Raw genomic sequence first — 14,704 nt, 5'->3', positions numbered from 1 at the left:
TGAGATTTTTCAAAATATAAATAGTTACATTTTCTTCATTATGATCTTTCTCAATTATATCCATTAAAAATCAGTTAATGTCCACAGAACATTTCTTATACTTAAGGAGAGGGCTTGACCATTCTATCACCTTTCAGAAATACATTACATGAAAAGCAGTTGAAAACTCGGATCTCCCCAACAGAATAAATTGGAAATATTTTAAAAGTAGTTGAACAGTAAACTTTTTTAAAATACTAAATCACAATAATGTATACTTCATTTAAAAAATTCTCTCAAAATCAGTTATAAATATCTTTCCAACTCCAGGGTCTCCAGCCTCATTTGATTCCTTAATTTTCCTCCACGGCTCCTAAAATTACCTCACCATCATTTTGAGGAATAAATGAGAAAACATAGTTGAAAGTACTTTAAAAACTATAAAACCTATGCATGGAAGTTATCGACAGCATGAATCAATGGTTAAGAGTTATAACCTCAGGCTGGGCATGGTGGCTCACGCCTGTAATCCCAGCACTTTGGGAGGCTGAGGCGGGTGGATCACCTGAGGTCAGGAGTTCAAGACCAGAAACCCCATCTCTACTAAAAATACAAAAATTAGCCAGGCATGGTGGCAGGTGCCTGTATCCCAGCTACTCAGGAGGCTGAGGCAGGAGAATCACTTTAACCCAGGAGGCGGAGGTTGCAGCTAGCCGAGATCACGCCACTGCACTCCAGCCTGGGCAACAGAGGGAGACTCCATCTCAAAAGAAAAAAAAAAAAAAAGTCATAACCTCTGGAGTCAGGCTGCCTGGATTCAAATCCTAGTACTACATCTTACCGACTGTGATTCTGACAAAAGTTTAACCTCTGTGCCTCTGCTGCTTCATCTGTAATACCAAATAACATCAATGTCTTCTTGTAAGGATTAAATGAGTTAATATTTAAAGCACTTAGATCAGAACCTGACACATAGTACAAACAATAAATGTTTCCTATTTCCAACACAGAATTGGGTTAGGTGATAAAAGCTTATTTGTAATTATGTTGTTTAAAACTCAGAACACAGCCAGGCAGTGGCTCACACCTGTAAAACCCGGCACTTTGAGAGGCTGAGGCAGGTGGATCACCTGAGGTCAGGAGTTCGAGATTAGCCTGGCCAACATGGTGAAACCCCGTCTCTACTAAAAATACAAAAATTAGGTGGGCATGGTGGCATGTGCCTGTAGTCCCAGCTACTAGGGAGGCTGAGACAGGAGGATCTCTTGAACCCAGGAGGCAGAGGTTGCAGTGAGCTGAGATGGTGCCACTGCACTCCAGCCTGAGCAACAGAGGGAGACTCTGTCTCAGAAAAGAAAACAAAACTCAGAATACATCATCCCAAAAATGCAATGTCACTAGCAACATGGTAAACATTAAATTCTCAGTCTGTGTGTTGTGTGAAATAAAAATAAAAATAAATTTGCAGACTAACCAAGAACATTGGTTTAATCAACAGTGTAGCTGATCTATAAAATCCACAACACTGCTCTAATTCTGGTACTTGGGACCATGCCTCCCTACATCAGAGATGCTGCACTCAGACCCATCCTGGCCAAAGTGCTTCATGCCCCAAAGCATTTGCCTCCCTCACTCCTCATCAAACTCCTCACTTTCCAAGCAATCTTCATTAAATGCTGGAAGAAAATGGATCTTACTCTACTGATTAATACTGAGGTCTAAATGACTGACGCTTCTAGCAGAGCTGTGAGCTACTGTCCACTGTTTATTAACTTAAGCAAATATTTAATTGGTATAATTTCAAGGTATAAGAGTTCTAACTTTTCAAGTTACTCATGCTAAAAGATGCACAATATTAACAAGACATAGTTTAGATTTGTAACTCCAAATTCAAGTAACAAACTTCTTTCAGTTAAAAGTATTATTTTCTTGCCATTTGTAAACCTCTAGGTCATGGGACCAGGAGTCAAGTTAACAACTTTAAAATCTTTAGACTAATCATTCAGAGTTTTCTGAGCAATTTGAGGCAGTAAGATTTTCATTTCTACAGGAATAAGTGAATAGAGTTCACTCCACTCTCAGCACTGTGCCAGAGTAGTATTGAGCTATAATCTCATCTAGCAAACTAGATGAGAGCCATAGAAAAGACCCTGAATTAAGACTTTCTTTCCATAAGAAAATCATGTTCCAGGCTGGACGCGGTGGCTCACCTGTAATCCCAGCACTTTGGGAGGCCAAGATGGGTGGATCACTTGAGGCCAAAAGTTCAAGACCAACCTGGCTAACATGGTGAAACCCCATCTTTACTAAAAATATATATATAAAAATTAGCTGGGCATGGTGGTGCACATCTGTAGCCCCAGCTACTCGGGAGGCTGAGGCAAGAGAATCGCTTGAACCTGGGAGGCAGAGGTTAGAGTGAGCCGAGATCGTGCCATTGCACTCCAGCTGGGTGACAGAGCTAGACTCCAACTCAAAAAAAAAAAAAAAAAAAAAATCAAGAGAATATATTGTCCCCATTTTAACCATAGAAAGATTGCTATTGTTCCTTCTCTCCACATGGTGGTGCTAATGTAGCACCACCATGGAGCCCTATTGCGAAAGCCAAAAAAATGTGCTGCTAATCGTATTATCAGTGCTGCTAATCGTATTATCAGTCTGTAAGTGGCCACTGAAAGGCCATTTGGAGTACATGCAGACCATCAATTATAATGCATTTTCCAAAAGTAGATTAATCATAAATTTCAAAATAAAAAATGTAAGTAAACAGATTCAAATCATTGAGAGGGGCATGAGCATTTGCAGTTTTTCACCAAGATCTTGCTTGTGGCGTAGGTCAGCATTCTGATTTCTTTTCCATTCTTTATTCTCACAAAACTAGAAGATCCTAAATCTCAGTCAGAGGTTGCCAGGAATGACAGCGAGTAGGTTTGGTGGTCAAATGACTCTAGATATTTGGCTCCCATGTGGATCTAGAAATTATGAAGAAATGTCTCACTAAAGTGAGAAGTGAGTTTCACACTCCTTTTCATAGCCTGTTGGATGCTAATTGAACAACATTTCCAGGAAACAGCTGCTGTGCTGACTGTTTGAACCTGGGAGATGGTGGCAAATGAAATCCAGATCCTCTGCTGAGTTAAATGGAGCTCTGCAAATCAGTCTTTTATGTTTGATTATGGCTTATTTGTGTACTTTTCGAACATGCCCAATGCTACATCGCTAAGTTATTTCTCAAATCAAGAAAAGATGTAATCAAGTTTGTAAAGAATTAAACTATTAGAGATCAAGCTATTTGTACCACATTTCATCTAGTTCAAACTAGGGAAGACACTGAGCATGCTGTTGAACTAAGCTACTTGAAATCCCTGAAACGATCCATACTGATATTATTAATGTTGTAAATAAATATTTTTAATTCCTCTTTCATTCCAGAAACTCTTGAGCATCTTCCTCAGCAATAACCAGCAGCCTTCAGTAGGGAGAACAACATCTTAAATTTGCTGCCCATTTCTTTGCACAGCACACAAAATATGTACATTCAGTTTTCATTCTTAATTCATATTCTTTTTTTCTTTTTTTTTTTTTTTAAGAGACAGAGTCTCGCTCTGTTGCCCAGGCTGGAGTACAATGGTGTGATCTCGGCTCACTGCAATCTCTGCCTCCTGGGTTCAAATGATTCTTCTGCCTCAGCCTCCCAAGTAGCTGGGATTACAGGCACCCTCCATCATGCCCAGCTAATTTTTATATTTTTGTAGAGATGGGGTTTCACCATGTTGGCCAGGCTGGTCTCGAACTCCTGAGTTCAGGTGATCCACCCACCTCGGCCTCCCAAAGTGCTGGGATTACAGGCATGAGCCACCGTGCCTGGCTTTAGATCATATTCACATTTTTCTCTATTTTCCTCAACTCTGAATCAAAAACAAAGGCTTATTATACCACCAACTATCCTCTGAATAAAGTGTGGACAGACATTTCAATGCAACCACATTTAGTCACAGAGTGAAGCCCTTGTCTGCTCACTTGTGGTTGGTGCTCCCTCACTACCAATGCCACAGTCCCTTCCCAGCCTACATCATACGGGATGTAATTAACTGGGCGAGAAAAAAATCTTCCTCTCTTTAGCATGGATTTTCCAATGAGAAGTCATTGAGCGTATTTCACTCATTCATGCATGGCACAAGTAGACAACTGGTTCATATCCTGTACAAGGTTGACTTTGTCCAAAGAAAATACCGCTAGCATGCTCACCTGTCAAGCAAAATATCTGCTAGCGTGCGTATGTGATAGGAACTCAAAGTGTTGTCTTGAACCAGCAGCAGCAATATCTGGAAACTGATCATCAGTGTAAATTTCTGGGCTCCAACCCAGACCTACTGAATCAGAAACTGTGGGACCCAGCGTTCAGGTGACTGATTCTGATGCGCACTGAAGCTTGAGATCTAATAGTACCTTCTGAAAGAGGAATGTTGCCAATATTTCATTCTGCTTTCTCTTCTATTTGTCACTGACTTCGTAGCTATCTTTTTAAAGTGTTTCAGGAACCATGTGAACTGTAATCATTTGGCTGGCAGAAGCGCAAATTTGAACAACTTTGTTTTGTTCTCTTCTCTAACTTCATTGACAATATCACTCAATATAATACACTAGAAACCATTATGTTGCATTTGTTCCAGGAAAATTCAATTGGTTTACCATAGAGATCACTTTGATTTGTTAGGAAGTGACCTGAGAGCTTCATATTACAATTTAACCAAGTTTCACGGCAAGAACAAAAACAAACAAACAAACAAACAAAAAAAAAAACATGGAAAATTAGGGGTAGACTCAGGTCACTACAAATTTTTTTTTCTGATATTCATTATCATGCATACAATTTGCCCTTTACATTTTTGTCTGTTGTATGAATTCCTCATTCTCAAATTTACTTGTCCCAGCACACACAGATTAATATTCCATATTCGTACTGCAGTGTTCTTCATTAGGCTTACAAAGTTCTTCTGAGACATGGTTTTTTATTCTTTGAATGCATGTCTATTCCAGAGAACCACCTGTAAACCAATGATCTGGGTTTTTTTTTAATTTGTTTATTTTTGTTTGTTTGTTTTTTAAGACTGAGTTTTGCTCTTGTTGCCCAGGCTGGAGTGCAATGGTGCGATCTTGACTCACTGCAACCTCTGCCTCATCAGGGTTCAAGCGATTCTCCTGCCTCAGCCTCCTGAGTAGCTGGGATTACAGGTGCCTGCCACCACACCCAGCTAATTTTTTTGTATTTTTAGTAGAGATGGGATTTCACCATGTTGGCCAGGCTGGTCTAGAACTCCCGAACTCAGGTGATCCACCTGCCTTGGCCTCACAAAGTGCTGGCATTGCAGACATGAGCCACCGCACCTGGCCCCAATGATCTGTTTTTATGAATTGAGAATAGAAGACAGCAAAATAGTAACAAAAAATAATATAAATTTATCAAACAACATACAAATTATATGAAGACATGCCATAAACTTTATCCTGTTTTCTGACTGTTAGCACATGGTTAAACTAAACAATATAGTCCTTTAGTGCATGTGCAACCAATGTAAATGTTATAAGAATGAAACAAAACACCTGTGGAAATAATCATTAAAGTTATATGCCATATTTGTGAAATGCATGTGAACCAAATTGTTCCATCATATTTTCCTCTGAAAGTGTCAAACAGCCTACCGAACTACATGTTATGCTTTCTGTATATTCTAAGGGACTCTGTTTTCAGCCCTTTTCTTTCTTCAAGACTTTCAATCATTATCTGCTAAATCCTCTTTTCTCATTTTAACCCAATTCAAAAACTATAGATTGAGCTTCTCTCTATGAAATACTCCATAACCATAGTGACCTGGGCACAGGTCATCCCTCACATACCCCATATGACAGAAGGAAAGGTTAGGTTCTGTGATACCAGACAGGCTGTGGAATCCTAAGAACCAGGCACAGGAAACAAGCAAAGGGCTGAAAATGCCCACAGGGACAAGAGGTCAAGCCTGACCCTCCCCGCCCAGTACTTGAGAATATACTCGAATGTGCTTGTTTGATCTAGCTAACTCCTCTAACTGCTTTTTTCCCTTTTTTTTTTTTTTTTTGCATTTACTGACATACTCTCAAAAGAATGCTCTAGATCCATGGTTTCCATTGCTTCATCACTTACTTCCTCCTTACCCATTGCAACACACCTCACAGCTTCAACACTTCAGTATTCTCTGTGGTATCTGATCTCTCCCTGTTTCTTTTCTACTACATTACATGAGTGCCTCTCAGGGGAGCACGGGGACATTTCAGAATGGCTGGTAAGGCTCTGTCAACCTCTGCCTCAGAATCACCTAAGTCACGGGTTCTCAACCATTGCACATGAAGATCACGTGGGGAGCTTTTAAAAGATACCAATGCCCAGGCTTTGTAATAAGTCAACTTGGCTAGGCTAAACAACATTTCCCAGAATTCCCTGTCTGGTTAGAGTGGGCCACAAAAGAGATTTGGGGGCAATTTTGGGGGTGGGAAGTGAAGCAACATCCATTTCATAGCCCTCATACATTGTCGCTTATCTGCTGGCTCATCTTGTTGGCATAAACCTGCAACTAGACCTGCACCTGGGCCAGGTGAATGTTGTTAGCCCTCTGACAAAGGGCCCCAGTTTCTGCAGGACACCCACACCAGCCAGGTCAGAAGCAACAGGAAGTGACATGGGTTTTAGTCCCTCACCATGGGCACAAGCTGGTTCTCACTTTTTCCATCTATTACCCACTTCACATCCTTCTTCCCTTCCTGTCTGCCTGTCCTGTCCTTCAAAACTTCAGCATCAGACACAAAGACAACACCTTACAGAGAGTACTTACCCAGCTCCCACAATTGCATATGCTCAAATTCCTGTAACAGAGCCCTTCATGTATAGGTACGCTTCTTCAGTTGAACCCTGCCAGAGAAACTCCTCCAGACCAATTATGGCTGATGATCAGAGGTGAAGCCCAGACATGAGCATGGGTTAAAAGTTCTCTGGATGTTTCTAACATGGTTAAACACCATCTGCCCTAGGGTAAAAACCTCTACATGCAATTGCAAATCCTTGCCAGAGTAAGCCTATAGTGGAGGGGAGTCCTTTAGCTGAGCTAGACTTGAAAAAAACTTAAAATCCTGCCCCACTCTATGTGTTTTTCCTGATTTATTCTTCCTTTTCCTTTTTCACAAAGCTAGCCTCTGCCCACCTCACAGACCACTGCAATCTATCAATCTCTAGTCTTTCCTCTCTCTCCACCTATACAGCCTCTAGACTGATCTGGAAATGTAAACATAACATCCCTCCATGCTCAAAGACTTTCAGCAACTCCCAGTCCCCCAGGAATCAAATCTAATCTCCTTACCTGGTATTCAAACCTCTCCAGAGTCCGGCTTCTTCCTACCTGGCCAACCTATCCTCCCCATCCCTTCGCAGTAGAAACCCTACCAGCTTTCCGAACCTCTATCAACCAAAGAGAGAATAAAGAAGATCACACAATAAAAAGGGAAAGGTTTTTCCTTGGCCTCCTTGGATTCTGCCAACCACCAAGGCCACAAGCTGGGTAACATCCCCTACGCCATCTACACCATCTCTATTTCCCTCCCCTCCCTTCTCAACCCACTTGCTTCCTTCCTCTTTTAATGCTAGTAAGGGTTTGAATTTACATATGGGTTCTCATTGTATGAGAGGTAGAAAGAAAGTAAAGTACAAATTCCTTTTAGAGGCACCCTTAACACTTTAATACTTTAATAAGCAGCAGCTGACCACTTCTTTCATGTCCAATTCATGCTGCTGCTGCTGCTATGATCCTATTCCCAGAACTCAAGGAGAACGACAGTATTTTGCCGACCCTGCACCACAAGACCATAGACTAAGCCGAAAGAGATCTCACACTCCTCTCCCAGCATAGAAATTTCAAAACCAGCACCTAGTCTGCAATAACCAATAAGCTCTTCTTATACGCTAGCGTTCTCTATAATAGTATATGAAGTGGCTTTGAAATTTCCTTGCTGAGGCTGGGTGTGGTGGCTCATGCCTGTAATCCCAGCACTTTGGGAGGCTGAGGTGGGTGGATTACAAGGTCAGGAGTTCAAGACCAGCCTGGCCAATATGGTGAAACCCCCGTCTCTACTAAAAATACAAAAATTAGCCAGGCGTGGTGGTGGACTCCTATAGTCCCAGCTACTTGGGAGGCTGAGGTAGGAGAATCGCTTGAACCCGGGAGGCAGAGGTTGCAGTGAGCTGAGATTATGCCACTGCACTCCAGCCTAGGCAACAGAGTGAGACTCTGTCTCAAAAAAAAGAAAAAAGAAAAGAAAGGAAAAGAAAAAAGAAATTTCCTTGCTTAACATGGAGGATTTCTTTACCCCAGGAGTCTCCTATTTGCATCTTGGAAAGAAGACCTTACACTCTTAAGGTGCCTCTGAGACAACTCAAAGTTGTCTCTCTGCAAATGCCAAGAGCTTGAGAAAATGGGACCAAAGCACCGAAGGAAGCCCTTGCCACATGCATTTTCAAAGGATCCTACTATCATATAATATAAAAAGGAAACATTCAACATGCCCCAAGGCCTATGGCTGAGGTTTTGCTTTAATTTCCCACTTTTGTCTTTTTCATTACCATTCTCCTGCTAATGTTTATATCGAAAATGTTTTCTCTAGACTTCTCCACAAAAATACTCACCCATATTTCTCTGCGAGTGCTATGGCTTCCTCCTCTTTCACTGCTCTCTGGTCCTCCAGATCACTCTTGTTTCCACATAGAACAATATCTGGGTTTTCACAATATGCATGCATCTGTAGCTGGCCTATTAATATATGAAAGTTTATTATATAAGTAAATAATAATGTAAGTGTATGATCAATGAACAAAACACGCAAAAGTGCTTTGAAGACTGTAATGTATATATAGATATTGGGAATTGATATAATGCTTTCAAAGCATCAATAATCTTATCTGTAAAGCTGAATAGTTGGGGCAGAAATATAAAACCATTCTTAAGCACACATCCCAGTTTATTGATATCAGAGAGTTGATAAGAGAATGTACTACCTCTCAAGTGTGAGGGCCTACATGTGCACATACACATACAAAACACCCTTCTTTTTTATGATGGCTATTTGAAAAGAAACTTGGAGGAGTTCCTAGGGTTTATTGCTAATCTTAAAACTGTTTTTATGTGTTTTTTTCTCCATAGCAATGACATTTCTAAAAGAATTGTTTTCTCCAAACTAATCTATTTCTATCCAAAATGTTTTCACATTTTCTATTATCCTAGGGCAGAATCAATTCATTTAAAACAAACAAGATACAGGCTTCAACGAGAAGAAAAGACCCAGAATAAACAGTAAATGATTCTGTCACCAAAACCAAGTGGAAGCAGAGGACTATAATTCTTATTCCACAGCATTTATTTCACCTGAAAACCTGCAAATAGGCACAATTATAAAAAGCAATTGACTCAAACCAAAGAGCTTCACTAAGCTAAATAGTTTAATCTTTCAAAGTAGGAAAATAACACCTCATTTCTTATTCATCAACCCCAGAATAAAATTAAGGCCTAAACTTTCACAGTAAGTCATACTTCAAAGTTTATGGCCTAATTTATGTTTTCATCATGGTTAACCAGAAAAGTGTGGACATTTTAGTTCCTCATTATGAAGTCGTGTTCATTATATCTTATCATGAGAAAGTCAAGGAGGTAGGTGTTTACTGAGCATTACCACAGGCTTGATACTCTGCATGGAATTTCACAACAGTTCTTTGCCCTCATGGGGCAAGTGGGGTAATAACACCTACAGAGGAGAGACTAAACTGTGTACCATTTCATGAAAAGCCATGCCCTTTCTTTCCTCCAGGTTGTTACATACGCTGTTCCCACATCATTGAATACTTAACCACAACCTTCCTTCAAGACTTGCTTCATGGTTACCTCATTATCTTTCTGGTCTCCAGAGTGGTTCTGTGCTCTGTTAATGCCTTATAAGGCGTTCTAGGGTTCATGCCCAGTGTGATGGCTATGAGCAAGGACTCAGAATCCAGTGTACCTAGGGTTGAATCCTGGCTCTGCCATTTACTAGCTATGTGACCCTGATGAAGTTAGTTGACTGCCTCAATTTCCTCATCTGTAAATGGTGATAATGATACTACTTACTTTATACAGTCAAGGTAAGGATTAAAATGAATTAATCCAGCGATTCTGCAGGTAAAGACTGTGAGCCACCAGCCTTAGCATAACCTAAGAATTTGCTGACATGCCAAGTCTCAAGTCCCACCCCAGCTCTACTGAATCAGGAATGCTGGAAATGGGGCTAGATATCTGTGTTTTTAAAAGTCCACCAGGTGACTGAGATGCATATTCACATTTAAGAACTACTAAGTTAATATATTAAAGCATTTAGAAGAGCATATAAGTATCACCAGGAATTCTGGTTAACAGCATTTATTTTGGGCAGTCTAGGAAGCATGATTATTGGTGATTTCTTCTTTTGTCTCATTTTCCTAATTTTCTACCAAGATTGTGTTTATCGTAAATTAATCAGTTATTTTAAAAACTTCACTAAGAAAAAAGTCACCTACATAAATAACTACGATCTGGTACTGGACGTGATAAGGACCCTATAAACAGTATAAAATGTAATAGGGGTTAAGAGGAGGGAAAACATCTAACACAACTAAGCTTATCACAGGAAATCTCAGAGGCCATCTTTGCTAGGTTTTAAAGAACAAGCAGAACTCCAGTTGGTTAAAAAATGGGGGCAGGTGACCGGGCGCAGTGGCTCAAGCCTGTAATCCCAGCACTTTGGGAGGCGGAGACGGGCGGATCACGAGGTCAGGAGATCGAGACCATCCTGGCTAACATGGTGAAACCCCGTCTCTACTAAAAAATACAAAAAACTAGCTGGGTGAGGTGGTGGTCGCCTGTAGTCCCAGCTACTCGGGAGGCTGAGGCAGGAGAATGGCATAAACCCGGGCAGCGGAGCTTGCAGTGAGCTGAGATCCGGCCACTGCACTCCAGCCTGGGTGACAGAGCAAGACTCCTTCTCAAAAAAAAAAAAAAAAATTGGGGCAGGTGTGGAAAGGGTTTTCAGACAGAAAGAATAATGAGAATAAAAAATAAAGAGGTAAAAATAAGTAAAATATATACTGTTGGGTTCTTGCACCACTTACGTGAATCTACCCAAGAAAGTTTAGAAATGTAGGCTACTTTAAAGTTTCCTTAGGAAACACACTAGCACTGGGCATGACTTGCTTACTCCTCTGAACTCCAGGAAGACAGGGCAGTGACTACCACACTACCAAATTCCTTTCAGATTTCAATCCAGGCCCAGAGGACTGAGCCTCTGTTCTGTCTCCTCAACTGAGTGGGGCTTACTTTAGACTTTTATCACCCTTGTCAGGAGGGTATGGAGAGATTGAGTGAGAGGGAAGGGTCTGCAAGGAGCAAAGGGAAAGGGGAGGGTATATAGACCTGCTCTCCTCTCCCAGGCCAATCAGGGCCCATGAGTCAGCTACTTCTTTAACGCAACACTGTGTTCTGGCACTCACCACTGATATTTATGTGTGTGCGTGTGTGTGCACGCGTGTGTGTATTTGTGTGTATTAAGCTATTATTTTAATTAAAAGATAAGAAATGGGCCGGCACTGTGGCTCACGCCTATAATCCCAGCACTTTGGGAGGCCAAGGCGGGCGGATCACCTGAGGTCAGGAGTTGGAGACTAGCCTGGCTAACGTGGTGAAACCCAGTCTCTACAAAAATACAAAAATTAGCTGGGTGTGGTGGTGTGCACCAGTAATCCCAGCTACTTGGGAGGCTGAGGCAGGAGAATCACTTGAACCCAGGAGGCGGAGGTTGCAGTGAGCCGAGACCGCACCACTGCACTCCAGCCTGGGAAACAAGAGCAGAAACTCCCTCTGAAAAATAAAAATAAAAAAAAAGATAAGAAATGAATGATCCTTATAATAGTCAAAATGCTTACAGGAAGAGGAAAAATTAAAAGTACAGATAATTAACAAATGTTTATTCCTAATTAAGATTTGATATTACCACTTCTGACACTGAACATTATACCTTTTTGTTTAAATGGTAAGGGGTGCAGAATACTTTCCATTAAACACATAAAATCCTCAATACATATAAATGTTCTTTATCTAATTGAGCAATAAGGATTCTTTTACTAAGGAAAACAAAATGCATAAATGTGTATACATATTTTCACATAATTTTGTTCTTTATCCAACTAGTTAGTCAGGATAGGCAATATTTATCTAATGTCTCAGAGTTTTAGTGTCTACCTGTGAAAAACAGGTGGGCTATTTTTCGATGCTAAGATTCTATGAGCACTCTCTAGTGATCCTTATAAAATGGTTGATTTAGGGCCGGGCGCGGTGGCTCAAGCCTGTAATCCCAGCACTTTGGGAGGCCGAGACGGGTGGATCACGAGGTCAGGAGATCGAGACCATCCTGGCTAACACGGTGAAACCCCGTCTCTACTAAAATACAAAACTAGCCGGGCGAAGTGGCGGGCGCCTGTAGTCCCAGCTACTCGGGAGGCTGAGGCAGGAGAATGGCGTAAACCCGGGAGGCGGAGCTTGCAGTGAGCTGAGATCCGGCCACTGCACTCCAGCCCGGGCGACAGAGTGAGACTCTGCCTCAAAAAAAAAAAAAAAAAAAAAAATGGTTGATTTTAAAAAACCCCAGAACTTGTTCTGATCATGCAAAGGAGGGATGATAAGCATGGGCTGAGAGTAAGGGACCTTAAGTAGCCACTGTCATTCAGCTACAAGGGAAATAATGAGGTATGCAACTCAGCCAGGCATCTAGCGAAGTGAAGCCCCAGTAAGCATTATTGTATTTGGGGAACTCATATTTAAAGTAATTAATAGCTCTTCAACTCTTAGTGGCCAACTGACTTGAGAACGGTCATAAAAGGCCATTAAACTGACAGCCAAAGCTTCATATCCTTGGATAAGTCTATTACTTTTTAAGGCTCAATGACCTTCTCCTGAAATAAGGACGCAACACTGACCCGAATCTTTGCGCAGGGTGATTGTGAGGATCAGACACAAACTATGTGAAAACCACAGTGCGCTAAATTATTTTCAAACTCATTTTTAAAATAAGGTTTTCTACTATCTAAACTATAGCCAATTACCCTTTCATAATCCCAAAACAGTAAGTAATTTTAAGTATCAGGTCTTTTAAATCGGTGTTTTAAAGATTTAGATGTTAAAAGTTTAATATTACAGGCTTCTCTAATAGCTTCTCTAGGGTTACACTAATATGACTAAATAAGAAAAACATATATTTGAAAGCTGTTATGCAGTCAAGTGGCAGAATTCTAAATGGCTACGAACCATTTAGGAGGTTAAAATCTCTCCAAAATAAAGATTGACATATATTGCATTGGGGACCACTTTTACCAATGCAGTTGTAGAGTTTTCCATGGCAGAATCCTCCTGAAAGATGCTCTATCCCTAAAAGCTAGAAGGGGACTCTAAGCACAGAAAAGACATGAAGCCGGGGGTATGATCCATTAAGTCTTCAAAAGCTATCTTCATCTATGTAATATACATGTAATGCCCAGAGATGATAGAAGAATTGATAGCATACAATAGACAAGCAGATACTTAGAGATTTAACTTCTCTAGGCTTCTACTTCCTCATCTATAAAATGGGAAGAGTCTGTTCTGTGGGATAGACTGAAAAGGACAGCACACATAAAGTGCTGCTTTGTACCTGGAGCACAGGAAGTACTCAACAAATCAAAGTTATCAGTACCAGGGAGAAGCAGCGTATTTCAATTATCTTTGTCCCTAAGCTAAAAACCTTCCTCCTTAAAATAGTATTTGCACTAAGATCTCCTCCAAAACAACATATCACAGAAGTAGAGTGTAAAAAGACATTCTACAAATAAGAGGGGAGTGTGTAGCAGGACACTGGGGAACAATAACACTTACTTATCCAGTTTCTGACATTGAGGAAACTCTGCTCGTTTGTCAGATCAAAAAGTAGAAGAAAACCCATAGCATCTCTGAAGAACGCTGTTGTTAAGCTACGAAACCTAGGAACATAAAAGCAGAATGGTAAGTTAAACCATGGCCCCACTCCTGAAATATAAAGCTACAAGCAATGCCTTCAGCCTCTTCCAAAGTTTACCAATGACAAGCTACATGGTGATATTTCAAAAGTGTAGAGGATAGTTATCACTTTTATCAGTTTAAGTGTTAACAGACCATGTGATTTGAAAACCTAGCCTGCTGGACAGGGATGGCAAGAACCAGCTTGTGATCTTAGTCTCAGCCAAGAATTTATTGTACAATTATGAGTTAATTTGGCCAAATGCAATAGTGTATGTTTTCCTTCTGTGAAAGCTTGACTTAACATTACAATGTGTTCCATGATCTTTTAATTTCAGAATATGCAGAGATCTCTTATCTCTGATTGCCCTTTGTTTGACTTGAAGGTCAAACTCTTGACTCAGACCCTATTCTGTCTTGGTACTCTGCCTTCCAAGGCTTTATCCTCCTGTCTTCTCTGTCTTCTCTCTCTCTCTCCCCACCCCCAACTCCACCCCACCACCAGTCAGTTTCCTCTATCTTTGCCTATATGTAAAATCTGTAACTGACAGGCAGGCTCCAGGGAAGAAAATATTGGTATGAATTTGTCATCTAATCAGCAATATTAGGTTTTTCTCAAA

General features: G+C 40.8%; 1 protein-coding gene across 6 annotated transcripts in view; it reads right to left on the bottom strand.

Moving 5' to 3' along the window:
- Window positions 1–14,704, bottom strand: part of RAB27A (RAB27A, member RAS oncogene family) — a 95,383-nt gene that overhangs the window by 11,286 nt on the left and 69,393 nt on the right. For all 6 annotated transcript variants that reach the window (XM_017881475.1, XM_017881482.1, XM_017881467.1 and 3 more), the window contains 2 exons: window positions 13,965–14,068; window positions 8,687–8,810 (listed from right to left, as the gene is read on the bottom strand). In XM_017881475.1, coding sequence (XP_017736964.1) covers window positions 8,687–8,810; window positions 13,965–14,068 — 228 coding nt within the window. The remainder of the gene's footprint in view (window positions 1–8,686; window positions 8,811–13,964; window positions 14,069–14,704) is intronic.

Source organism: Rhinopithecus bieti, unplaced genomic scaffold (assembly GCF_001698545.2).
Source record: "Rhinopithecus bieti isolate Rb0 unplaced genomic scaffold, ASM169854v2 scaffold_1106, whole genome shotgun sequence".
Classification (NCBI taxonomy): Eukaryota; Metazoa; Chordata; class Mammalia; order Primates; family Cercopithecidae; genus Rhinopithecus; species Rhinopithecus bieti.
The sequence above is the reverse complement of the archived record's forward strand: the minus strand, read 5'-3'. Positions and strand labels throughout refer to the sequence as shown.